The sequence below is a fragment of the Takifugu flavidus genome, chromosome 1 (assembly GCF_003711565.1).
Source record: "Takifugu flavidus isolate HTHZ2018 chromosome 1, ASM371156v2, whole genome shotgun sequence".
NCBI classification, from domain to species: Eukaryota; Metazoa; Chordata; class Actinopteri; order Tetraodontiformes; family Tetraodontidae; genus Takifugu; species Takifugu flavidus.
In genome coordinates, this window is record NC_079520.1 from 20,586,375 (window position 1) to 20,614,255 (window position 27,881).

General features: G+C 38.9%; 1 protein-coding gene across 4 annotated transcripts; it reads right to left on the minus strand.

Moving 5' to 3' along the window:
* Positions 1-321: 321 nt before the first annotated feature.
* On the minus strand, positions 322-27,029 carry spag9b (sperm associated antigen 9b). 4 transcript variants are annotated; one of them, XM_057055903.1, is made up of 29 exons: positions 26,451-27,029; positions 19,772-19,892; positions 17,969-18,039; positions 17,443-17,543; positions 13,519-13,666; positions 11,181-11,544; positions 10,988-11,081; positions 10,469-10,593; positions 9,986-10,043; positions 9,437-9,589; positions 9,291-9,348; positions 9,067-9,197; positions 8,613-8,666; positions 7,180-7,362; positions 6,623-6,752; positions 6,431-6,520; positions 6,187-6,348; positions 5,921-6,092; positions 5,634-5,840; positions 4,927-5,056; positions 4,616-4,744; positions 4,456-4,536; positions 4,304-4,371; positions 4,070-4,218; positions 3,529-3,700; positions 3,307-3,420; positions 2,951-3,130; positions 2,437-2,565; positions 322-2,357 (listed from the first exon to the last, which is right to left on the minus strand). In XM_057055903.1, the coding sequence occupies exons 1-29, from the start codon at positions 26,748-26,750 to the stop codon at positions 2,248-2,250; spliced, it is 3,984 nt and encodes a 1,327-aa protein (XP_056911883.1). In that variant the 5' UTR covers positions 26,751-27,029; the 3' UTR covers positions 322-2,247. The 4 variants fall into 4 exon arrangements, with proteins under 4 accessions (XP_056911883.1, XP_056911894.1, XP_056911873.1 ...); XM_057055914.1 differs by having other exon boundaries at positions 7,180-7,356; positions 8,610-8,666; XM_057055893.1 differs by having other exon boundaries at positions 8,610-8,666; positions 26,451-27,028.
* Positions 27,030-27,881: the final 852 nt, after the last annotated feature.

Sequence of the window (27,881 nt, forward strand, 5' to 3'; positions counted from 1 at the left end):
TTTGTATGCAATTAGTTCTTATTACTTATAAATCCCAAGAGAAGTGAGAAAGTGAACTTCAACTCAAACAACTTAATAACTGAAAAACAGTAATACATAAATAATTCACTATCCTCTCAGATTTTAATAGTCATTTAATAGTCACATCTAATGTTAAGGAACTATAAAAAACTAAACCAAAAATTGACATTAGTCTTACTATACTACTATATATGATATAATATAATATATATATAATAATAATATATATAATATACATCCACAATTTACAGGCTGGCAGTCATCATTTACAGCAGAGAAAAACAAAATGATACCACGGAAAAGTTTTCCACAAAAGTTGCTTTAATTGACTTGTTTGAAACAGGTAAGGCCAGAGATGCTGCGGGAACAAGATGGTGTGTTTACTGCCCTGATTCCTGCTGAGTGAACAACAGGCATATGCAGAATAGTTGGTAGATGCAGACCTGCAGTAATGTAACACTTTCTCCCAATATGAGGGATATTACATTTTTAAAAATGCATCTGAAGGTCATTGTATTAATAAAGGGCCGTTAATATTGTATCAGCTGGGGGAAAGAAGGAATTAGTTGCTTTGACTACAAAGTGCCAGAACATTTTCAGAAGCTAAAATAAGATACTTGATATTTTTAACCACTGGGAAAAAATAAATATAATAGTTGGAAATGTATTGAATAATTAACTGTTTTGCACAGAGCCATTTTTACCTGGTGGCAAAGAAATAAAAGAACATCCAGAACATCTAGGACACCAGACCAAAGTGGGGAGCAACCAAAGCAAAAATGTCTCAAACAAGACTTTGGTTGAAGGGGGTGAGGGGTCACTCATTCTTCTCACACAAACACATCCCACATCTCTCATACCCAGAATTTATTTCAATCTCCTCATATATGAAAGTCTAAAAATATATCTTATCCAACACATCAGTTTCTATTAGAAAAAATGTGCATGTGAAATAACGTGGAGGCAAATTCATGCATGCTGCCTTAAAATGTCACAACAGCAGCCTGTGATGCAAAAATATCTGTCATAAATTGTTTTCTTGCTTTGGTAGCTTCGAGAAAATAATAAATATGTAGTTGCACTTGGCAAGGAAGTTAGTCCACACCAACCTTCAGATACAATTACAGTGTCTATAAATTTTGTCTAAATTAGAGACAAAAGAGAGTAGCCGAGATTATTTCAACACTGTAACCTCAATGAATTCAAGGCAGAGGCGGGATGGGGGTTGGGGGTATATTTAGAGTGAGGTTTGCAGCTGTTCCTGCCTTTCATTTCATAAGGGCAGGTTCTGTGAAGAGATACAGCGAATTAGATTGCTGAAGATGTCTTCCATTAGTGCTACCTGAAGCCAAGCATTGAGTCACCGAGCCTATAACGCACTAAAAACAGAGTAAATACTCGGTGATGAAGCTGGCTTTCAGCAGAGGAATGATGTGACATGTCAGCAATAATGAGTGTTAGTCACATGAGAACACTGGCAATAATGCAGTTATAAATCTGGTGACAGCATAAGTAGAAAAAGTCAGATGTTTCAGTTGCATCCTCAGAAGCTTTCAAGGTTTTCAAAACGCAGCAGAGCAACAATATGATTTATTTTAAATGCTTAAATCCAGTTGTGTCTGAGAGGCCCTTGAATCTGACTAGTTTAGCTCAGATATTACAGAATCAAAGTTTTGGATGAAATGCTACTTGAAAACAATACAGAACTACGTTTCTTTCAGGCCAACAGGCCAAGTCAGGGCCACAGCTGTCATTTATCTGTGATATATAAAGAATTACAGTATATATACAGTCATCCTCTGGATATATGTCCAGCAATCAATACATTGTTACTGGATATAATCACAAGGTCATTTCTTAACATTTACACCACATGAGCTGAGGAAGTGAGCAAACCTGAAAATGTCAGTAGGAAAATTCACTGTATCTGCAATGGGAACATGAACAAAAACATCTGCATATTGCAGTTTTACCTTGGAAGAACGAACTTTGACATTAAATTCATTATATCAAATAAAAAATAATTACCGTAAAGGAAGGAAAATAAAGCAATACCATGCAATTTGTTCTTAGAGCAGTTTTGCTTGCCTTAAAATGTATTGTTCGTTTCTGAGGAAGAACAAAGTGCTGAGTGAACTGTGCTGAAGAGAACCATCCAACTGGGACCCCCCCCCCGCATCAACTCGGTTCAGAGAAAAGGCAATTCTGGCTTCCTGATGTCAGTGCTTAGTCCTCTCCCATCATGAGCTGCCAGACAATGAGGTGGCTGCGCTCAGCTTTGGCCTGCAGTTTCATGGGGGCGTCCTCACTCTCTTCTGCGTCACCGTCTTCATCACCTAAATACAAAGATCTGTCTTAATGACTTCTGTAGTGATTAGAACAACATTCTGTTTCCCTCTCTGTCCCCTAACTCACCCATTCTGAAGTCAATATAGCCTTCTCCTCCACTCATTACCAACATGGACTTGTTTCCTTCCTGAGTTGAGAGATCTGTTGACTTGTCACCTGATGGTTCTCCTCCACCTATGGATGGAGATGCATGACCTGGACACAGGGTGACAGCTAATAAATAAGTAAATATTGGATTCTCCATAGACAGACACTCCGATGACATATTGATTTAACTTTGAAATCAAAAATAGAACATTAAAACCCGAGCATTCATTCTCTGCACAACAATCAGCCTTTTCTGTCATTGATTATTGCTATTGATTATATACTATTGTTGTTGAGCTGTCCTTTAGGTGTCTTCTGTGTTGTGTTTTTGTGTGCAGTGCCTAACTGTATCACAATTCACGGAGTGCTATGATTGGTAATTGATATATTAAACAATTTCTTATGTTAGCAGTAGGTTTTCTTAACTTTGAAAAGAAGGCAATGAATGACTTATTAAAGATTGAATGCAGAACGATGCTGTTTGGTCCATTACCTGGAACAGCTGTGAAAAACTTGACAGCATCTCTGTGACCATGGAAAGATAGCTGAGCGTGAGCCATAGAGCAGTATGGCACAAAAGTCCCAGCTGTCACTTTGTCACTGCTCTCATCACCATAGACACGGATGACACTTCCTGGTTGACTACCTGATGCTTTGGTTGCCTTGTTGGCAGCTGATAAACAAACATGGATGATCCACATTAACATTTCAAATGATATGTTCAAATGTTAAACTTCCTTTATATATATATATATATATATATATATATATATATATACACACACACACACACACACACACACACAGACACACACACAGACACACACACACACACAATCAAAAACCCACTTTCTGTCAGGGGGATGGAGATGATGACACCATTTCCGGTGCCGATCCACAGACGTTTACATGATATCATAAGAGTTGTGATCCTTACAAATGAGAAACCCAGTTTGCCCGTACCTGTTGAAATGCAAAAAGGCCAAAATCAAAAGCAACTCTTGGACAACCGAATGATTGTCTGAATGAGGGTTCTGTAAAGATTTGTGGAAATCCTGCAGACAGCCTGACCCAGCATCTTGCTGACGTAAGGTTCAATGTCGACATCCTGAAGGTGCTGAAGGGTGTGAGCGTGGAACAGGCGGAGAGTAGAGTCCAGTCTGATGGACACCCAGATACCATCACCGTGCCAGGCCAGTTGACGTACTTGGCTGTCCTTACGAGGGTGTGCATCAAACGACTTCTGCAAAATAAACAATGCACAAAAAAAGCCTTGACAGCCAAGAAATAATAAAAGATCTTGTAACAACAGATAAAAAGCCCTCATAATCCCTGTTATAGACCATGTGATTACTGTGAGAAGTTCTTTTACAGATTAGAACTTTGAAAGCTGATTAAATCTGTTTTAAGATGCTGTGGTAAACATAGAGAATGAGCAAATCTGAGACTAATTTGCATGAAGTATCACAAAAAGAATGCACAAAATGCTCATTTTCATTTTTTTTTTCCTCATACTATATTACTAACTGAAAAAGCATCTCTGCAGGTGCAGCATTTTCTCTGTGCAAACAAAACTGCATTGAAGTAATCAGGTGGTTTAGTCTTATCATACCTCTATTTTCATAGCTTTGGGTTGCACCACATAGATTTTGTTCTTGTAACCACACCAAACTTTGTCGTGTACAACTGTCATGCAGCGGATGGAGTGGTTTGTTTTGCCCAACTCTATCTGATGGTAGTTGTTTAGATCCCACTGCCCATCTGCCACAAGCAAATAAGAAAAATCAGCAGCTACATTAACAGAGAATCTTCATACCAGGTAGATTAAAAGCAGCTAGGTTCTTACCAACTCCTCGATGAAAAATGGCTAAAGACCCGTCGGAAAGGCCGACTAGCACGCGTCCTTTCACATGTCTGCAGTTTTTAAAAAAAGTAAATGAAAATAAGATTTTAAGAAACATCACCAGCCTGTGTGAAACCTCTCTTCAATTGTCTTACACTATGCCGAGTACAGCGTCCTTTAGCTTGATTGAATGCAGACATTTCTTCCACTGGGCCACAGACGAGTGAACGTACACACTAGAACCAGACATCATTCTTTTTTACATTATTCTGCACACAGAAATCGTGTGCAAAAAAACGAAAATTTCAAACTCACTATCCATTCTGGGCCCCCAGCCATATAGTCGGCAGAACACTGCTCATTTTCTGGGCTTCTTCTCTCATCAGATCCGGATCCTCTGCACTGAGGTTTGAACTCACTCCATCTTTCAACAGGTCACTTTCCCTGTACATCAAAATGTTAACAGTAAATAATTTTCAATTTAAATATGCAGAAATAAACAAGCTAATAAAGAAATCCTTTTAGTTGCAAATTGTCTGTACTGCAGCTCTGCAGAAAATGGCTACGGGCAAATGGTTGTGATATAATCAAATGGATGTGTTAGCTAATGGGTCTCTTGATGTTACCTCTGAGAGTAGCCGGTAAGTGCCTCTACTGTGTGCTGAGCTCCCAGAGGATCAGTGAAGATGTGTTCAGTATAGGCTCCTCTCCCACTGTCCTCTGTCACCACAGTAACACTCTCTGTTGGTCTACATTCTGTACAGAACATTATTCCTTAGTTGACACAGCATGTTGAGGTAATATGGATAATGTAAATAGTGTGGGTAATGACTGCAAATTCCTAAGTCTAAATTTCAATGAATGTCAGAAATCTATCAACTACGGTAGTATCTTAATCCATCTTTCTTTTCCACCAGCATCTTTTTTTTTACATTACCTTTACCTTCCAACAAAATCCTCCATTTCTGACTAAATGTTTTCAATATGATTGATTAGCAAATACAAATATTTTATATATATTATGATGTAGTAGGGAAAAGCATTATATGTGGCAAAGTTCCTTAAATCAGGATTTTATTTGAGCTGCTCATGGTCTCATCCTGCACTTTAGGATTTCTTTTCATTCAGAGATAGACCTTACCAGGTGAAACACACCCTTAAAAACAGAGGTCCTTGGGTCTGACAGGCACTGAAATCTCTTCTTGATACTTAGTTGTATTTAAGTGAATTGTTTCTAATATGCCTAGAGGGGGAGGGGCTTTAAAGTGGACCCAAAACATTCCCAAAACTGGAATCAGCCTTATATTTAAAATTTGATGCTGCTGTTGCTGACCTGTGTACACATCATCTGTACCACCTGCCATCTGGGCTACAGCAGTCATTCCTTCAGCTTCACAGCCAACAACAGTAATACCTCCTAGCACGCCATCACCCCCAGCTGAGATGCTATTGCTTGAGTGGGAGCTACCATTCCCTGCTGGTGGGACCTCAGCATTTTGAGTTACTTCCTCACCAGCTGGGTAGTCTGTCTCTCTGGCACCTTAATAAAGACCAGAAAAATATAACATACCAACACTTTCCTGCTGAAATGCATGTAACATGCAATGTAAAGTTACTGACCTGGTACACTGGCAATGCAGAGAACATGGGAGTTACACACAAAGAAGCGTTCCAGAATGTTCCCAGGCTGGTTGGCGTCAATGACCACAGCTTTACTGGTGGACTTGGTACTTGTGCAGATCCAAACTAGTGAGGATATTTCATCCTGATGTCGCAGCTCTTTCTGCTGCTCCTGCACACAAAAGTTGATGCTAATATATTATTTCCTGTAGTTTTAAGTTATTTTTAAAACCTCAAATTACACAATGGAGATTACATGTGTGTACCTTGAGTTCTTGATCAAGTTTATCCAGACTGCTCTGCGATCCTACTGTCTTTTTTGGACTATCTGGTCCAGGCACATCGCTGTAAAATACGCTGGCGCCTACGATGGAACCACCATCTCTGGTTTTCCCTCCAGAGATGTTGACACCAGCAGCACACCAGAGCTGAAGTTACACCAGGCAAATATGTTGAGACATACAGGTGAATGTAGCAAGAACAAGTCCACTGATAACCTGACAGACATACCTTCATAGAAGCATCTTTCTCATCTAGTGGCCTGAGAAAGACAGGAACAGGTAGATTCTTCACTTTACTCTCTGCCTGTCCACCGTTTGCCTAAAATAATAATAAAATAAATAAATAAAAAAAAGCCAATGAGATATATGTAGCTTCTGTAAGAATTTCTTTCTACGCAATTCAGATCACTCGTGGTCTTACTTTGGATTTCTTTGGCAGACTCCAGCCATAAGCCTGCACTCGGCCATCCTCCTTCTGAACATGTGCTTTGACCTGCTGGTACTGAGCCCTCTTTTGTTCTCGCCGGGACACCACATCAACAGCTGGTGTTCTGCAGGACAGAAAAGCAGCTCATTGAAAAACATTTACAAACATATTGTATCTTAGTTGAAAATGACAGACACTAAAATACTGGTTGAAGCAATTTGGTATATTCTCATTTAGAATATGTGGTAGGTTCATGTTTAAAAAGGCAATGTCAATGCCTCAAAGAAAATTAAATGTTTAATATCTTTATAGTTAGCAAGATTTTTTTATTAGGACAATGCACATTAATCAACATTTAAGCAAAAAGCATCAGAGTAAATATGAATGTTCCAACTTTTCGAAAACATAATTGGTCTACTGTTTACTTTAAAGATTAGGCCCTGTTGATTGCTTGTTTTTTCATGATTTAAAAAAAACAAAAGATCCCCCCCACTGCTATTTTGACTACACACACCCTGTCAATTAGTACCATGTTTCACTGTCATACTCACTCCTCATTTAGGAAATCAAAGGCTTTGCTCTTGTCACTGGGCAGCTGCTGCAGAGTGCTGCTCTTCTTCTTGATTGATGGCTGAATCTGAGCAGTGGGTGCATTATACTTTACATTCACAGGTGCTTCCACTGCCGCAGGCTTCTTGGCTGTCCCACCCGACGAGCTGAAAAGACGGCTGAAACTGGAGGTTTAAAGGTGGGGAAGTGGAGAGGGAGAAGAAGAAAGCACACAGACAAAACGTATAGAGGGGTGGTAACATTCAGCAGCTCAGGCAGCAAAGGCAGGGTTTTAACATGTAAGGGTAATTTTAACCATGCCAACACACCATGCTAGCTGTCACACAGGTAGCTAGCGGGCATTCTTAGACATTTATTTTTATTGACAGAAAACATAAACTCATCCTTTAAACAGCAAAGCAACAGAGCAGATGTGCTCCTCCTGGGCCAAATTGCTGGGTTAACACTGAGTGCTGCTTGGGACGTTAGTCAACAACATTGGACAAAGTCTGGACAATAACACTCAAGTTCCTCATAACTATAAAGGACACTGCATTCATCAAGTTACACCAGCCTTTTCTTTTATACAGTGAAGCAACTCTAATTAGCATCTAGCAATGCATAGTCTATGGCTGATACTAAGCTGTACTCATTCTCTGCTCATTCTGTAGAAATTATAAGACAAGTATCTATGACCTGTTTCTCGATCACAGGTATAAACTACTACTAATGATGTTGGTTACATCTGCACTGACTCATGACTCCCCATATATAAACAGAATTTTTGCAGCCAAAACAAGATAATTTGGTCTGATATCTTAATGAACCACACTCAACAACCAATTTTCATATGAATTCCCCCAACACACCTCCTGTACACAGACAAGACATCAGTCAGAATATAGAGAGACACAAACAGTAGAAATAGGGCAAGAGAGATAGAACACTTCTCAGATCAGATATTCTTACACAAATGCACAAATGCCATATCACTGTCACACAGAAATATAATGAAAGCTTGCAGCGGCGATTCATTGCATCCAAACCAAACTCATTTGTCAAAGACAAAACAAAAGAGAAACAGGATAACTGAAATTGTTGCATGATTCTTTCAGATAACAGCTCCACAACCTTAATTCTCTGCCAAGCCTCTAAGAACTGTGTTTAATGATAGTTATTACAAATAAAACAACTGTGACAGCAAAGCAGCTTCAATTAGACATCCAGGATCTGTTTTTATGATCCTTTGTTAAGTTTTTAGATTAAAACAGTTCATGTTGAGAGTAACATTGGCATGTCACTGATTTACCTACATCCTGGAGAGGAACAACCATACCAAATACAATAAAAGGAAAGCAGAAATGACAGGAATAAATAATACAATGTTGTGGCACTAGGAAGAAAAAATAATTTAAAAGAGAAACAAACTTACAACTGCCAGAGGCTGGATTTCTTCTTCTCTTGAAGAGTTGGAGTTTCCATTGAAGCACTGTTAAAACAGAATTAAAAATCAATGAGATTATCTGTTTCAATTTACTGCTCAAACCACATTTAGTATTGCTTGAACAAAAAAAGATCATGACCCAATTACAGTAAAGTTATAATCAAGTCGAGTTCAATGTAAGTAATAATTTTTTAAGCAAGTAGGACCATACGTGTTGATTTTGAAGCTGGAAAGGAATCTTAACTGTTTAATACTCCAACACTACAAAGAGATCACATTTAGCTAATTAATGAGCTTAAGTATAAATGCAGGAATCTGAAAAAGGTCCAAACCAAAAAAGTGACCTGTGCATTTATAGATTTGAGTGAGTATAAACGAGTATAAGGCAGACAGAGAGAATGATAATGTCTATTAAAAAGCCTACTTTGCCAACAGTGTTTCCTACCGAATCATCTCTGTCCATTTAATGGCCTCTTGCAGCGCCATCAGTCTTTCCTTATACTGATTCCTCTCCATAAGAACTCTGGCCATCTCCACCCTGGTAAAGCGCTTCCTTTGTGCTGTGGGCACGTCGCTCTATGCATAGAATAATTTATAATGTTTTCATAACATTTTACTTTCCTCAAGTTATTGTTGATTAGGCACTCACACAAAACAGACATAACTTACATCATCCTCATTTTCATTCTTAACGTTCTGTTTGGCATCTTCAAGCTCAGCTCGAACTCTGCAAAAGCAAATACAAAGTCCTTAGCAACTTTATCAAAGCACACTGAAGTAAAATGAAGACTGGTAGGCGATCAAATGCAGCTCACCTCTTCAGCTCCTCCTCTAATTCCTTATTCTTCTCTTCCAATTTGGTCTTGGCTTGAGTTATGGCATCTAACTCACCTTGAAGACCTTCCTTCTCACAATTCAGCTCATCCATACGTGCTATCAGATCATTTTTTACCACATTCAAAGCATTTCTGGAATCAAAAGCATATAAATACAAGAAATGGGCGGCTGCACTGTACAGCATGTACAATTAGTAAATATACTGTATTCAATACTGTCTTATAATTTGACAAAGAAATCATTTAACAGTAAAAACAGAGAACATGATGCTAGCAATTGCCATGAGATTGAATGTAAGAATATCTTAAGCTAAGTGAGGCAATGGAAATTGTTTCAAAAACATGACATAAAAATGACATTGAGGGGACTGAAGGTAAGTTTAAAGAATCATTGCCACTTGATACAGAATTTTATTGAAGCTTTAAGTGCTTTCTAAAATTACCTGTAAACTTTTTCCAAATTACGATCATTTCTTTCTGTTTGTATTTATATTAAAGAAGACATTTTGTTTTATGATCAATACTAACTTGGTCTCCAGCAGCTGTGTGTTCTCATGGATAAGATGTTCCACTTCCCGACCCATACCTGAAAACAATGATGCTCCTTTTATTTTATTATGGCAGGGACAACATCCACCCTAATCACACAAACACAGGCATTTAAAGCCTTACCGAGAAAGCTGTAGTCTGATAGACATCCAAGAAATAATCAAATTGAATTTATTCCTAAAATATTTTTCACAGAACTTTTTGCACCATAATACTTTTCTTACTGCTACAACACAGCAACTCCAATGACATCTACATTGAAATCACAGACACAAATGGAACTGCAACTCTACAGTACAGAGATTTAGAGGACATAGGTTAGGTGCAAGGACATTAAGTGATACACACCAGAAAACTCATCTGTGAAATGTAATGATAAACCGATAGCAAAAAAACAGATGTAAGGGATGAAACATGTGATGACAAGATGAGAACAAGTCCTTTTAGAAGAAGGCCACATACCCAACAGGTCAGCTCCTTCATCCATATCTCCAATGAGGTCATTTCCGGCAGATGACAACTCCTCAAACAGAGAGTCGGTGTTACGATCAAAAGCTAGATTCTCAATGCCGCCTTTTGTTGGTGTGCTTTGTAAACAGATGAAGGGGAGAAAATAAGAAGCAGATGAGGAATGCAGTCAACAGATACGCTGAAAGAGGAGGAATGATACAGCATTTTTAATACAACTAAGTAAGAACCAAAATATAATTTGATTTGATAGTGAGTGCTTCATTGCTAGATTGTGTCTCCTCAGTTTTCCTGTTTAACATATATTTAAATAAGCATATGAAAAGCAGAAAATTCCAGTTTCATGGCAAAATAGCAAATATGGAGAATCACAGTTTCTTCTACTTGTACAGGTGGTGACTGCAGAATTTTCAATGTCCAATAAGTCATTCAAAATGTTTTCTTCTCCAATAAAACCAAAGTTATACCCAGCATGTTCCATATAGACAGAATACCTAATCCTCAGTATTCTACCTTGTTCCTCTGCAGCTGCCAAGGTCCATATCCAGCTCAGGAGTGGATTCTATAATGGCCTGTACCTCAGACTTTTCCAGTTTGTCCTCTTTATCTAAAAAGAAAGAGAAAAGAAATCCAAAAAGCAAATGAAGCAGAACATTTAAATATTGGAAAATTCATGACAGATTTGCTAATATAGAACAACACTGACCATCACCATGTCCAAACTGAGACTGCTGTACTTCTTGCACAGCTGCAATGGTCTTATTGCTCTCTGGTTTGTCACTGTTTCTATCCAGGTTCTTATTGAGTGGATCTAAAACTTCCTGGTCCCGTGACGGTGTGTCTTTAGTCTCCATGGCTACATCATAAGCAGCAGACAGGGGTGTGGCAGAGGCAGATTCACTTGACATCGGTTTCACTTCATCATGAGAAGACAGTGGTGCGTTGGAATGAGAACTGTTACTGTGTGCATTAGCTTTAGCAGTAGCAGACCGACAGGACACAGAACTGTTGGATTTGGACTGATGAGTTCCAGTCTTTGAGCCTCTGTGGTTTGCATGGGATAATTCATCCTTTGGAAGAGAGATATGACAGAAAGAAGAGAGTCAGAGAAATAAAAAGGTAATTACGGTAAGTAATGCAGACTGCTGGGTCTAATGTAAAGAGGTTTAAGAACTACTACAAATTTAACTTCTTCAGGATTCAGTTCCAGTTCCTTACCTTCTTGAAGAAACTCTATCCTCTAGAGAACTGCACTAAGTTTAATTAGGGATGGGCAAGTAGCTAAAAAGGATTTCACAAGTACTATAGGTAGCTATATCGGTATCGATGAGTACCCAAGCGTGAGTACCGGTACTCAGTTTGAAAAAAAAGTGGTATCAAATATCTCTAATTTTAATAGACATCAATCTGTCCCAGTGTGAGCTTTGCATGCAGCTAAAACAAGTAACAATGCACACTCCTTTACATCCTTTCCAAAGCCTTTGTTCCACAAGTGACCAAAAACCATCATGTGAAATGCAAAATTATGCATTTGTTTTTCTGTTAGTAAACATCCAAATTGTTTTGTTCCGAGTTAAAATAGATTAATGGTATGAAAAGGTCACATCAGGGACATGCAATCTCCTTTACCTATGGGGTAGTGTCTCCATCTTAGTATTATTAATCAATGTGTGAGTCTGCAGCGCTAACATATCTTGATGCTTGGCTTAGTTTCTTCACAAGCAGCAGACAGGACTACCTCATCCTGATCAGCCTTCTTGCCAAGTGTATTCTCCTGTGCAATTTCCCCATCCTTTTGTTTTGGGAAGTGCTGATCTTCAGACTGAGAGATGTTTAGGATATTAATGCCAAATTAAGACAATGAAAGCTGAATGTTGCAGAAAAGTGGTAGAATAAAATCATTGAAAAAACTGATCTGAACATGTCTGAGCCAAGGAAAAACCACACATGATACAGTGAACGTTATCATTTGCTCCCTCTAGTACACCATATGACCTGCACAGCACAACACTACTGTTTAAATTAGATTGATGACAATTTACTTAATTTACAGTTCCGGCACTGTTTCATCAGCTTTTCCTCACCCTGTTTTGTGTAAATCTGTTAATTCCTGTTGCTTCAACCCTATAAATAGCACTGAACCAGATTGAAAAGAATTAATCTAATAATTGCACTGGTGGGAATATTTTTCTTTCAAATCTCCTTTCTGCATGCTGGTGTCATTCTGTTGCTATAGTAGCACTGCCTGGCCAATAGGAGAAAAGCCTTCCCAGTGCTGCTACTCTGCAGATAATGGCTTTCTCTCAACCCCTCCACAAGCATTCAAACATGCCATTTCATGTGGGGAGAGGCAAGGAATTGTTAACTGAACCTATAGTAAATATCAAGACAGACCCCTAATCACAATGGCACTGATGTGGGTCTTTATTGTGATGCCTGGTTAAAGCTGCATATGAATGTTTAGTAGAGCCACATAAAGATGGAAAGATCCAAAAGTGGAAAAAATAATTTTTTTTTTTTTTGAAACAACAATCATTGTCATCTTGTCTTTCTAACAAGTTGAATCAAGATAAAGAATCTTTTTCTTGAAGAGTCTCATAAGTAATCAAGAATCAAACCACTTTTCTTGTTCTACAACTTTCATGTGACCCAGTACAAGTAGCTGAATACTTATCAGGCAACCATTAAAATTCATAGTGGAACCCTTCCTGCAGTATGCTCTCTTAAAGCAACAATGTGCAGACACAGTGCTCTCCCACGAGTTTATAAGGGGGACCTCATATGGTACCACCTCCTCGACTGACTGCTATCCTGTTACACATTCACACAGGCTACTAAAAATTCTGGACACAGCGAATCAGCAATCTATTTGGTGTTTGTTGGCATTGACTGTTTCTACTTTGTTTCCACAGTCTCTTGAGTATACTAGAGATGATGTCACCAGTCTAATCCATGGGAAGTTCTACCAGCCAATAAACAGTGACAAAGTTGGATCGTTCTTTTTTGGTCAGATGAATTCAAAGCCACATGTGAGTATGTCATACCTTCAGGTTGATGTTAGACCGTGGATGGCTGAGGTTGTTGAATCTCCATGGCTCAGAGGGGGTGTCAACCACTTCCCTCTGGATGTCTGGGGTCATACCATCATTACCAGAAAGTTGGAATATTCCCATGGAAAGTGGACGCTCCTTTCTGGAATGAGATTAATGCAAGAAGGAGGTTGAACAAAAGCATCTAACAACTGTGGTCTGTTGGTTAAGTTCCCGTTATATAATTTAGATAGACAGAAAAGCTATGCTAGCATTGTGAGAATACACACACACACACACACACACAGGTGTACAAAATGCAGTGAAAGTCTATATTAGAGGCTGTCAGTTAAAACATGTGATATACAATTTGGCTATTGGATGTTGAAACAAGCTGTTGGAATGAAATTCACATAATCTCATCCTACTGACAAAATATGGTACACTGTGGATGGAACAAAGGCTCCCACGGTGAATAGGGCAGCTGTGACAGGAACCGATGAAAAGCAGCAGCCCAAAAACAATGGTCACACCACCATATTAAAGAGAGGTCACATACAGGCCACTGATTGTGACCAGTGGTGTCTTTTGTTATTTGGACTGAGGAAGAAGGGAAAACACATCATCACTATGAGTCTACTTCTATTGTTTAAATTTATAGATTATATAATTCAAAGAATAAATCCAAATAATAACTGATGACAATACCGAGGTGGTGGTGCAGTCTTTCAATTATGACTGCCATTTTTCTCCTTCTCTCTTGACCTACTTTCAATCTGCAGCCTCATACTGCCTGACGGCAACACGCCCACAGAGCAGCAACACTAACAGTATGGATTCAAACTGGCACAAACTGTTACACATTAACCACATATAGAGAAATAAACATATGGTTATACCTGTTAGATCTGGGTAAGGAGGGTAAGGAAGGCAGGGCAGGTAAGCCACCAGTAGAAACAGAGTAATGAACAAGCAGCAGCACTGACAGAGACACCAGCACAGCCGAGTTGATGACCACAGCACCTCCTACAAAGCCAAAAACAAACAGCAGCATACACCCGGGGCTCATGGCCCCCCAGATCCCGGCTTAATGTCTCAGGAGGGACAACGCCAGAGGTTAGGATACACAGAAGAATAGGCTCAATGAAGAGTCTCAGTCCCCCAGGCAGACTTCTTCAGTTGTTGTCTGTGCATGTAGAGGTAAGGTAAAAAGGCTCTACTTGACCAGCTGAGGGCTCTGTATCACACAGCTGAACATGGAGTGAGAGCAAGCACAATCGCGGTGCTTCAATACAAAAACTACAAAAACATTTAATGTCCATCCACAAAAAAACACAAGGTGCCTTCCTGCAGCAGCTCCTGACCGGAGCATGCTCCTGTGTTTTGTGACTGTGCTGCTTCTGCGCAGTCTACATGCCTCTAATGTGCCTCTCTCTCTCTCTCTCTCTCACACTGTGCAAACGTCAACCCTCCCTTTGAATCTCCCCCTCATGTTCTCTCACCTAAATGCTGAAGCAGCTAGTTTCATAAACTCCACATTATCTATGGCAGCTATTTATTGTCTGCAGACTGTGTGCATGAGAGGAGGGTCTGTAAATATTCTAGTACTCATTATCATTGAAATTTGTGTGAAATGATAGTGATACATCTGAATGACCTTTGACTATTAATCAACAACCAAGATTAGAAGATGTGGTAATAGAAACAAGTAGCAGCAAAGACAATGGATTGAATTTTGAATTAATTCTTGGAACCACTTTGCACACCGATTACACATAACATTATAAACACCACCCTGAAATTAGGTTAATCTCGCTTTTGCTGCCAAAACAGCCCTGACTGGTTGAGGTATGGACTCAATTAGACCCCCCTAAAGCGGTACTATCCAGCTCCAAGATGTTAGTGGAAGATACATTAAGTTCTGCAACTTAGGAAAAAAAAGTAGGTCCTCCTAGGGAATGAACATGCTTGTCCACCGCATCCCAGATACACCAAGATTGGCATGATAAACAGATTTTGTTTGCATATGTTATCATTTGCAGCAGACACCAAAGTAAACAATAACACGTAATGAGTAACCCAATTTAATGATTCTTTGCAGGACATCAACCTGTTTCAATGCTAGCTGATGTACAACGATGATTCCACATCATAAAATGAATGATATAATCTGTCCTAGAAGTGAGCAATCAAGCACAGAGCCCCATCATCCCATCATAGTACATTTTCATTGTTATGCTGATGACACTCAGCTCTATTTATCCATGAAACCAGAGGAGACAGAGAAGTTAGTGAAGCTCCAGACCTGTCTTAAAGACATAAAGTCCTGGATGTCTTCAAATTTCCTCCTCCTTAACTCAGGAAAAACTGAGGTCATGGTGTTTGGTCCTGAACCTCTCAGGGATAGATTAGATCACATGATCACTCTAGAAGGTATCTCATTAACATCTAGTCTCTCTGTGAGGAATCTAGGAGGAACTTTTGATCAAAATCTCTCCTTCAACTCACACATTAAAATAGTCTCTAGAAGTGCCTTTTTTCACCTGAGGAACATCACAAAGATCAGGAAACTACTGACGTGGCACAATGCTGAAAAGTTAGTCCATGCATTTGTTACTTCCAGGCTGGACTATTGTAATTCTTTATTATCAGGGTGTCCAAACATCTTTTTAAGAAGCCTCCAGGTGATCCACAATGCCGCAGCCAGAGTTCTGACAGGTATTGACAAAAGAGATCACATTACTCCTGTAATGGCGTCGCTTCATTGGCTGCCCGTTAAATTTAGAATAATTTTTAAAACCCTTCTTCTGACCTACAAGGTCCTCAGAGGCCTAGCTCTATCCTACCTGGAGGAGCTAGTGACACCTTACCAGCCCAATAGACTGCTCTGCTATCAGAATGCTGGTCGACTTGTGGTCCCCAGAGTTTCTAGGGGTAGAATGGGGGGCCGAGCATTTAGCTACCAGGCCCCCCTGCTATGGAACCAGCTCCCTGTCCAGGTACGGGAGGCTGACTCCATCGCTACTTTTAAGATTAGGCTTAAAACCTACCTCTTTGAAAAAGCTTATTGTTACTAATTCTGTAGTTCCAGGTATTATCATAGACAAACAAATTATCATACTTAGGGGGTCGTCTAATCATTAGGTCACATCTTAGCTATGCTGTTATAGGCCAAGGCAGCCGGGGTCCAGAAACATGATCACCTGACAGGCCTCTGTCACCCCACTGGGTCATGGTTTCCTCTCCTCTCCTCTCCTCTCCTCATCAAGTAGACTAGTAATGCTATTTCCTGTGTAGTTTTTCTGCTCCCCCCCCCCCCCCCCCCCCCCCCGTATTCATTTACAGGTATCGCCGCCTTCAGAGCTGTATACTGACCTCCGACCCCGCTGACCCACTCAACCAGCAGCTTATTCAATTCAATTTAATTCAATATAATGTATTTTGTATGTATTTCTATGCTCTATGCCTCTCCTCTCCATTCTATCCTCTATCTGTCCTCGCCCTTCTCCTCTCTCTCTACCCAGTCAGCCATCATCAGGAGGTTTCCCCTACATGAGCCTGGTCCTACTCAAGGTTTCTTCCTGTTAAAGGGGAGTTTTTCCTTGCCACTGTTGCTTGTCTGGGGTTAGGTCCTGGGATTCTGGAAAGCGCCTTGAAACAATTTTGATTGTAAAAGACGCTATATAAATAAAGATTGATTGATTGATTGATTTATTCTGACAGCTAAATTGCTGCCCACATTCAGCCATTTCAAAGCAACCTTGATCCCATTAAAAGCAAATTGTAATGGTTTAAAGTCTTCATTTTTGCCACCTAATCCCAGATGTCTCATCCATGGATTACTGGATGCTTTTTAATTTAAAATAAAGCATAGTAAAGGATTATCATGTCTGTAGGCTGTGGTGAAGTCAGTGTATGCAGGGGTACTGATTGGCTTACCGTACTCTGCTGACAGATGACCCTGTGTCCAATGGCTCTCCTGCAGGTGCTGCGTTTTGGTGTTTAGTTCGTTCCAGATGCTCCATATAATTGTGAATCATCTAAGTAACACAGATTTAGTATTCCTTACTGTTGTGCATGTAAAACATGTATAATTACAGTTATACTATCACAGTCCATCTATCCATCCATTTTCAGTTAGCCAGGGATCAAAGTGGTGCAAGGTACACACATATCATTCCCTCAGAGTTAAGCAAAGTATAGCTTTAAGCAAATATGCATGTGATTGATAGAATAAACCAGAGAAAGAAACAAACATACAAACAAACACGAAAAAGCAGACAAAACATGAAAACTCCATATAGAAAGTCCACAAACCCAGAAACAAAATCAGAATATTTTTGCTATAAAGCAACTGGTCAGTCTAACCCAATTATAAAAGTATTAAAATTACCTAGAGACATTTTTTCTTTTTCATTTTACAGGAATACATTATTTTTATAGTGAGGAAAGACCAAGATCTCACCTCGGTGTGCCTCTGATGGAGGGCATTGAACTCCTTCTTGAGCTCAGCCTCTCGCTCCTCAAATCTGCTTACTGAATGAAGAAACATTACATTACAGTAAATACACAACACAAAAGAGGAGCAGTAATTATAATCAATACATTAAAGCAGTGGTTCCCAAACTGGAGGATGCCAGTGAAACTGCAGGGGGTGTCAAAGAATTTCCTGCTATACACTCCAGTCCAGTTGAACATTGAACATGAACAGAGAGTGGCTATTTCCAAACAGCAACCCCGCTTTGAAAAAATTTGCAAAGCAAACCCACACCAGTCACTGATTTGATATGTAGCACTTGTAGCACGAATGATGTTGATGCAGATCTGGTTTTCATTTCAGTTTGAAATTTGTTGGTGTTGCACTGTTCCTAAATTAAAATGTTAAAATATGAAGTTAAATTTACTTGTCTGAATGCTGGATGAATACTAGAATTCAATTTCAGAAACAAATATTAATTTTAACTGAGATGCCAAATTCTGGTTAAAACTGTGTTTGTTATTCTGGATTCATTCCAGTGTTCTGGATCAAATCTGGTCTGAAAAGGTGAATTCAGTTTAAATTCCTCACTGCTGTTCAACATGGTAGAGAGTAGGGAACTCAGTGAGGAAGAAGAGTCCCAGTTAAAGCTCTTCATCAGGATGGAGGCTCTCTGCTGCTATGATGTGAGCTCTGTATATAATTATATTTTCAAATTGAGTTGAAAGTTTGTTAGTATTGCTATTTTTCAGCATAACAAACAATAAAAACTGTAAAATTGAAATGTGAAGTGATATGTGCATATTTTAGAAAGAAAACATCTTTATGTATTATTATTGTATAATTAATTCAAAACAAAGGAGGTGTGATTGATTTGGGGTGGGTGGGATCGGGTGCAGTGAGGGGTGGGGGGCTTACAATGTTCTTATATCATCAAAGGGGGGCTTGAGAAAAAACGTTTGGGAACCACTGCATTAAAGTGTTCCAGCATTACTTGCACCTTTGTCGCCACATCATATATTATTAGTGGGGCAAAGGTTGACTGTATTATCATCTTCTTACCACAAGAGGGCCATCATAAATCAACAAGCAACTGGAGTTACCCTGAGCAGCAAGTTTATTTCCCTCAAGCTCAGCAATGATATCAAAATCTAATCAATCATTTAATCCTTTTCTAATAGAAGAAGACTGAAGAAGCCTAGGATGAAGAATTACAATGTTTGGTGGAACCATAGGTATGATACCAAAGTGCACTCTTCTCGAACAAAATTTAATTTCCTCTGGATTGGCCACAAGATTAAAGCAGGAATTGCACAATGTTGCATATTTGTTTAACGGATATTGTCTTGTTAATAATAGACCTAAATCTAAAACTGACTACCGGTAAATACAAAATGTATTTAAGGGAAACTGAACTGTTACATGCATGCATACACTGGGTTACATAGCAAATTCTAATCTGAATCCAAATCCTATGCACAATTTGTGATGGGACCAAAATCTTTGAATCAAGAATTGTAATTTAGAATACTGCCTATTTATTAATTTAGTTCTTTTCCATGCCTTTTAGTATTTGGCATTCGTTTTTAGATTGTGTTACTATTGGATTTCAGTTAGGGGAAGCTCTGGAATTCATATTCCCTCAAGGACATCAGGAAAACATATAGCCACAAGAAATCCATTCTGATCACAGGACTTCTGATGCCTGTGCATGTGGGTGCTTCTTTTGCATAATACAGATGATTCGGTTTAGCCCATGTCAGTGACCAATGTGCAGTATGACAAACTTACTCTGATCTGCATAGTTTTTCATTTTGAGCTCAATTTGACGTGTGTGACACTCCGTTGTCAACAAGCGACACTGCAGGTCCTTCTTTTCGCCATCATGGGAGTCTTCAAAGGCAATGTACCTCTAGGGAAAACAAAAAATGCTGTATTTATCATCAAGCCATGCTTAAACCAGCACAAGTAATAAATTTGACAAATTTGAGATTATTTCATTTAAACAGCACCAGGAAATTGAACGTCCATTGGATCAGGCACTGAATTACCTCAAAATAATCATCATTTATGACAAATTGTTATAGATGAAAATGATCCAAGACTCCTATGTAGATATAACAAATGAAATCAATGCATTTGGGAGGATAATAACCATTCATGCTAACAATGTTAATATCAGTGTCTCAATTTTCTTATCAAAGTTGTCTAACCTCTCTGCAGAACAGGTGTGAAAGAACACATCAGGCTTTGTGTGCATTTTTTCTTTGGGAACTTAGTAACCATAGATATCAATGTCTCGTTTGTTTTGTCAAGCGTTACAGGGCAGCTGTTGTCCGTAAGTACAGTCCTTCTCTCAGGGGATGTTAGACTAAGAGTTTACTGCACAAATATTCTCTTCATACATTATATGAGGAGACACTGTCATACAGAATGGTCTTAAGAACCTAATCTCATTGTCTTAACTGCTTTATACCTTTTAGAGTCATGGGGAGGGTGCACAGTCCTTTAACAACCTTTTTTTTATATATATATACCGTATATAAGATTCGATCGCTGAATCAATGGCTAGTGTATTTAAAGCCTCCACACTTGAATTTGCAGAATCTGAGGTTACTCCAAAAATATTGTTACATTTACACTTCTGCCTTTACTTTCTTGATATAGCCATTTCTGATTTGAAAATGTGTTTGCATCTCTCATAACTGTAGCTAATCTGGACATAACGTTTACCAAAATTGAAGGCCTCTGTACTTTTCCGAGCTCTACAACACAACATGTTTATTTTTAATGGCATAAAAACTAATTAACAGAATAAATAAATGTCAATGTAAAACAAAGAACCATACCCAATTTAGTAGATTTGAATTGAAAGACAAAGTTTTGTCATCTGTTTTTAAGCCCGTGCATTGATAACACTGCTCAGTTGAGTCAGGTGTCCGATAACAACTGAATATTTTGGCATTTGTCTAAATATGTAGTCTTGTGATGTAAGTGCTCAATGAAAACAGCCTTGTGGCAGGGGGTGGGTGTCACCTGCACGACATGAGGATAATCACTTGCCTCTTTATAAATGGCCTGTTCTTCACATGCACGTCACACTGAGGTTGAAGGTGTCTAAAAAAGGTGTTTGTTTCAGATATTTTAAGATCTTAGCACTTGTTTGTGGCATTTGAAAACTAAATTCACTCAGTCATCTTAAATGTTTTCCTCTGCCTTCTCAATTTTGGTGTTGCTATATATTACAGAATTCAAACTATCACAATGTTAATACATTATATTAAGAGAGGAGTGCTTTGGTGAAATAAAAACTACCTTCTGCAGAATGTACAAAACTTCTTCATGGTCAATCACCAATCCTTTTGCATTTCTTTTAATTGGCCTGTCTTATTTTTGTAAGCCCTACTAATTATACAAAATAAAATTATAGATACATCTTTGAAAATCAATTACCTGATCTTGCAGGCCTGTTACCAAATACACTGAACAAAAATATAAACATTTTTATTTTCACTCTCATTTTTCATGAAATGAACTCAAAAGATATTTTCTTTGTACACATAACGCCTATTAATCTAAAATGTTGTTTACAAATCTGTCTAAATCTGTGCTAATGAGCACTTCTCCTTTGCCAAGATCATCCAGCATGATTATTCACTTATTCACAGCATGATTATTGCACAGATGTGCCTCAGGCTGCCTACTATACAAGGCCACTCCAAAATGTGCAGGTTTATTACACAGCGCAATGCCTTAGATGTAGCAGGATTTTGTGGGAGTGTGCAATCAGCATGCTGATGGCAGGAATGTCCACCAGAGCTGTTGCCTGTGAATTGAATGTTTATTATTTATTATTTTTAATGTTTAATATTTATCTACCATAAGCGGTTTCCAAAGGCATTTCAGAGAATTGTGCACTATATCCAACCAGTCTCAACCATAGACCGCGTGAAACCACACCACAATATAGAAGAGATTTCCTTTTAAAATCTGAACTCCATCATCACTCCTCCAATTTTTTTTGTATGCCGCCTTTCTGAAATTTTGTGATTGATTATGTGAGTGCATGTCATTTCATATTTTCTTTGTATAGGTATAATGTATTAGTCATCTGAATTCATGCATGTCGCTTCCATCAGTGAAAATAAGGGTGAGGCATGTGTAGTATCTAATGATCAATTAATCAAGGCTAGTACATTTCCCATTAAAAATTTCCCATTAAAATGTACAAAGAAGAGGGTTCTGATGCATGGTACATGCAAGCAGTAACAGAAATTCAAAAGCCTCAGTTTCTAAATTCAATATCTATTTTATAAAAGTGTTTACAGCCCCTTCTGCACACATTAACACATTCATTTAACCAGCTCCAGTCATCTTTCTCTCCTACTCATCATATGACCAAGAAGATGTGTGCATATGACTGTGCTCCAGAGAATGACTGTTCGTTCCACCATCCTAGCATGCAATCTTCCCCCTTCAATCCTGACAATGCGCTTTTTGTCTCCAAGTGTCAACACACACACACACACACACACACACACACACACACACACACACACACACACACCACACACACACACACACACACACACCACACACACACCACACACACACACACACACACACACACACACACACACAGGGCTCCACTGTATTAGAACTCAATTGACAGACAGGGAGACCAATTCATTTAAGCATTTTTGGCTGTGATCGATACTGCTCATTTTTGTGTGCATGATCTTCCAGACACAATAAAATGAACATAGAAGAATTGCATGTCTGGTGCGATTACTTTTGTAACAAGTATGATATGGTGAATGACATGGATTTTAAGAACCAACCATTTGGGGCATGGAAATAATTTTAGGAAACAGCTATGCTAAAAATGTGTTAATTGAATTAAGCTCACATAACTGGTTGTGAAATTCCTCTCTCAGGAATTTAATTCTTCAGTGCTGGACAGTGGTGCAACAGGTGTTTTATCCATCCCGTCATCCATCCAACATTGTCTATATTGTCCATGACTTTTTTATGCATAACTGTTGGAGTACAAAATAGTAGTGCATTATAACTGTGAAACCACAATATGTGATTACTAGCTCTCAATGTAATGTTGAAAAAATGACAAAGAAAGAAAAAGGGCGATCACACAGGAAGACATGCAAATGTTATGGCTGCCTTGTGCAGTTTGTAGCTAACAAGACATATGACAAATTATCCCTTCTTATCAATCAATTGTATTATAAACCAAAACAGCAGCATGGTTTACCCACTACTGTTTATGCAGTAATGGCACCAAGTGTTATGATTGTGTTAAATGGGACTATGATGCAAAATTTATGCTGTTTAAAAGGATTTCTTTTTTATGATAAATTTGGCCAGTCATATACAAATAAATTTTAGTAAGCACACAGCTGACAAGACAAAAGAACTGAAAGAAGTGCTATTTTATAAACCAATAATTTCTTGCTGATCCTTTTCCTCTCTGCTCAGAAAAACTTGTGAGATGCCATAGGTTCTTCTCAGAGGTTGAACATGTTTATCAAGATGCGCATTTTTGTGAGGCCTTCTGCCGCACAAAAGCCGATTTACTGCTCTTGAGTGTTGTGTCTGATTTATGAAGTTGAATTTCTGCCTGGATAAAGAGACAAACAAGAATCTATGCAAAATCAAAAGACAACTCAAATCATTTGTTGTCCAACTGCCCAATCTCCAATGTTTCTGTTTTTGTCTTTTCTTGTCTGTCCTCAACTGCCCTTTTTTATGCAATATTGTAATGATACTGTGGCAATTACAATGAACAACTCTGTCATTTAACCACCTCCTGACAGTCACAAGTTCCCATGATTCTGACATCTTCACCTCTCCTTCAGACAGAATGTGAGATCATCACAAAAGCCCTGTGAAAGGCAGCATGAGTAACCTGTGTATGTTGTGTAGAGGCTGAGGTATTTCACACACAGATAACAGACAAAAGAGAAATTAGACCAGAACACTTGACTTGAAAATCCTCATCTGAAAGCTCTGACAACATGTTGCAACATGACATAAATTATTAAATCACCCCCATGCTACCTGTCATGCTGGTTTTTCAACATTTACCTGTCAAGTCAAATGTCAGTGTCTCAAATATACCCAAGTGCCTGTGCATACATCGTCTAGTGATTTCAAACCCAAGCAATACACAGAATCATAATGTGTTATCTTCAGACATTTACACTGTTTAAAAGTTAAAATTTACAGTATATAAACAAAAGGTTACAATTAAGTCAAATCTTACTCCACCTTGAGGAATGCCAGGATTACTTGGATTATATATTACAGCCTGAAAAATATTAAACCATCCTAAAGGACTGCTATGTTTTACATTTCAGATTACAAAAACAAACTCCTCCATAACATCTCTTTGAAAAACAGCTTTATGGTGTGTCTATTATGATACTGTTTATCTGTCATCCATCCATCCATCCATCCATCCATCCATCCTCTACCGCTTATCCAGGGTCAGGTCGCGGGGTCAGCAGCCTAAGAAGAGAAACCCAGACTTCCCTCTCCCCAGCTACTTCTTCCAGCTCATCCGGGGGGATCCCCAGGCGTTCCCAGGCCAGTCGAGAGACATAGTCTCTCCAACGTGTCCCGGGTCTTCCTGGGGGTCTCCTACCGGAGGAACATGCCCTGAACATGTCACCAGGGAGGCGCCCAGGGGGCATCCTAACTAGGTGCCCAAGCCACCTCATCTGGCTCCTCTCAACGCAGAGGAGCAGTGGCTTTACTCCGAGCTCCTCCCGGATGGCAGAGCTTCTCACCCTATCTCTAAGGGAGAGCCCAGCCACCCTACGGAGGAAGCTCATTTCGGCTGCTTGTACCCGTGATCTTGTTCTTGATGACCCAAAGCTCATGACCATAGGCGAGGGTAGGAACGAAGATCGACCGGTAAAGCGAGAGCTTCGCCTTTTGGCTCAGCTCTCTCTTCACCACTACGGACCAGTGCAGAGTCCGCATTACTGCAGACGCCGCACCGATCTGTTTATCTGTCACATATCTTTTAAATAAGTAATACTAAACAATAAATTCCTCAGAAACTTGAATCAGTGCGTTGTGTGCTTTGTGTCTTTTATGCATTAATGTTTGTTTATATTCATTTAAATCTGCAAAGCAGTTACTGAATTTGCAGGTCAGGAATACAGCATCAAAGAAAGAAGAGAACAAACCCTGTATTCATTAGTGTAATGGCATGAGCATGGCACATGAGAAGCCAATATTTCATCCAACATCATCTGCAGGGTCAAAGATGTGATGCTTCACTGATGATTTAAGCTAACAATTTCAGCTCCATTATATAACACATAATGCAGAGATTGCAACAACAGGTTAGAGAGGGATATCAGAGCCGTCAACATACAGCAGACACAAGTAAAGTTTTGAAATGAACTAAAGGATGTTGACAGTCTCTGTATATTGGTATTTGGTTGCAAAGACTTTTATATACCCTTTACATATCTGTGAACTCTGTAAATACAAACATATAGATTGATATCATAAACATATATCATTGTGTGTATATATTGTATATACTCATCACAGTTTTATTCGCTACTTAAGCACTTCTGGTTCGATGCTAACTGCATTTCGTTGCCTTGTACTTGTGACATGTGTAATGACAATAAAGTTGAATCTAATCTAATCTAATCTAATATTGTTGGGCCTACTACAGTTTGATGAGATATGTTGCTGTAATGCTTTTGAATTGCATGATGTGTATAGAATAAAAAATTCTATGTACACATGTTTTGTTATACTTAAGTTACTTAGGCTATGGAACAGAGGGACATTAAATTATCAAAAGGTATAGGTAATGGGAGAGAACCTCTTATCAGTCTCCCAAATTCAAGGCAAAACGTTTAAAATAAACTGTACATTACAAGCAAACAATAGATTTTCCATCCTTTTGTGTGAAAATCATATGATATGAATGCAGTGTTTTGCGTTCGGCCCACAACTGCAAATCTATCACTGTGACCAACACAGCAGACACCACTGTGGTTATTGGAGCCAGGACTGTCATTAGTCATGATGATCATAATTAATGTTATCATTTAGATTCGGATTCGTTGGACAGAGACACCTGATAACTAAGTGTCTGCTTTAGTTGTTAATCATATTCCATGACGTACAACTATACATTCCAATTCGCAACGTAAATGGTCATTTAGCGTCTTTGGTGTCAGATATTTGCAGCAGTAAAGTAATATTGATAATATACTTAGCGTGATTTGTAATTCCAAGTACGATGAGTATAGTATCAATATTACTTTACTATCATTTGGATAACGTGTCGATGGGGAGCATCATGTCATTGCCAGATACGAAATAGGATCTGCGGCTAATCTTTTTGAAACTAGGCAAATAACATGGTATAATCCGTAATCCGTGTCAGAAATTAGTTTGTCAGTCGTGCGGGGAAACTCACTTCTTCTGCGTGTTTTCGCAGAGCTTTCTCTCGTTCATACTGGGTGACCAGTTGCTCGTTATCCTCCTTCAGCAGCTCCAGCTCTACTTCATGCTCTTGGTTGACAGCGGACGCCGAGTCCAAATTCTCCAGGACGGCTACGACTAGCGGCATCAGGTCCTTCACCACATCTTCGTCGTATTTCTCAATTAGCCGCTCAAACTCTCTGTATATTGAGCTGGCCAGACCTGAGACCCGCTCGGACATAATGGCTGAGTTGCCAGAGTCATCCGAATACAGGACAACGCCGTCTAGCTCCATTTTCTTGCCTCCACTTGCGACTATTCCCCGGCTAACGTTAATGAGCTAGCGACAAGCTTCAGCTGTCTACAAGCCGTCGCCCTACTACGTTCAGCGAAGCAAAATAGCCTTTCTAAAACATAGTTTAACGCTGTGTAAAATATATAAAAGACATTGAACTTTTTGTCTGTGATCCTGGCTTGTGTAGGGCTAAGTTTCAAATATTGCTAGCAGAGCAGCTAGCAGTACCGAAAAGTCTTAACTTGGCTTCTGATTAGTTTTTTCCTGTCCAACAGATGAGCCCCTGCTGCTGCGTTCAAGTGCTTTCGGAATAAAGGAGTGAAAAAAGGTTAAGCCGTATCGAAAAAGTTATACGCTACATAAAAGTGATCTTACTGTTTACAGCATACTGTATTTTTGTGTAACCAGGTAAGAATTAAACGGCATACCTTCACCAGATAACAGTGATGTAGCTAAAATCTCGATTCAATCGTGTAAATTACTTTTAAATGGGTTATTCTCGTGTGACGTTTAGGGTCATTAAACACACCATACTGTAAAATAATTTGCATATTTTCAACATACTGTAAAAATTTTACAGTATGTAAGATATAAAAATTAAAGATGAAATCTAAAATGGCCCTTGTGAATACTTTGGTTCTTAAACAAAGGTACAAATAATTACACGTATAAAACAAATACGTGTAAGCATATATACGTAATCGTAAATATCATATGCACTATGATATTTATATGCACTATATTCGGTATAATAAACACTAGCTGAAAGCAGTTAGTCATCCTTTAGGCTTTACAATCACAATGTTCTCTGAAAATGGCAATTTACTTAAATTAATTAGACATTGAAATAATAATAATGATACAACTGGGGAGGTTGCTTGAGCCCATTCCAGCTGCATATGGGCAGGGTATACGCTCAAATGTGTGGCCAGCTCATTGCAGGGCCCAATTTGAGCATTTACCTTGCTCAAGGGTACCTCAGCAGTTCTCTGAAAGTGTCCTGACACCTCTCACTGCTGCGAGAACACCCTCCAAAACTGAACATATTTTATCTTAAAGCTAAAATGCTTGCATTGGATCCTCAATAGTATCTATGCATTTTTTACATTGTTAATGAAATTCTTTGTCTAT

Coding starts and splice junctions, on each gene's coding strand:
- spag9b (XM_057055893.1), bottom strand. CDS start 26,750: ATGGAGCTAGACGGCGTTGTCCTGTATTCGGATGACTCTGGCAACTCA. Junction 11,082..11,180: donor TCAGTTTGGACATGGTGATG/GTCAGTGTTGTT, acceptor CTTTCTTTTTAG/ATAAAGAGGACAAACTGGAA. Junction 6,093..6,186: donor AACTTGATCAAGAACTCAAG/GTACACACATGT, acceptor TTTTGTGTGCAG/GAGCAGCAGAAAGAGCTGCG.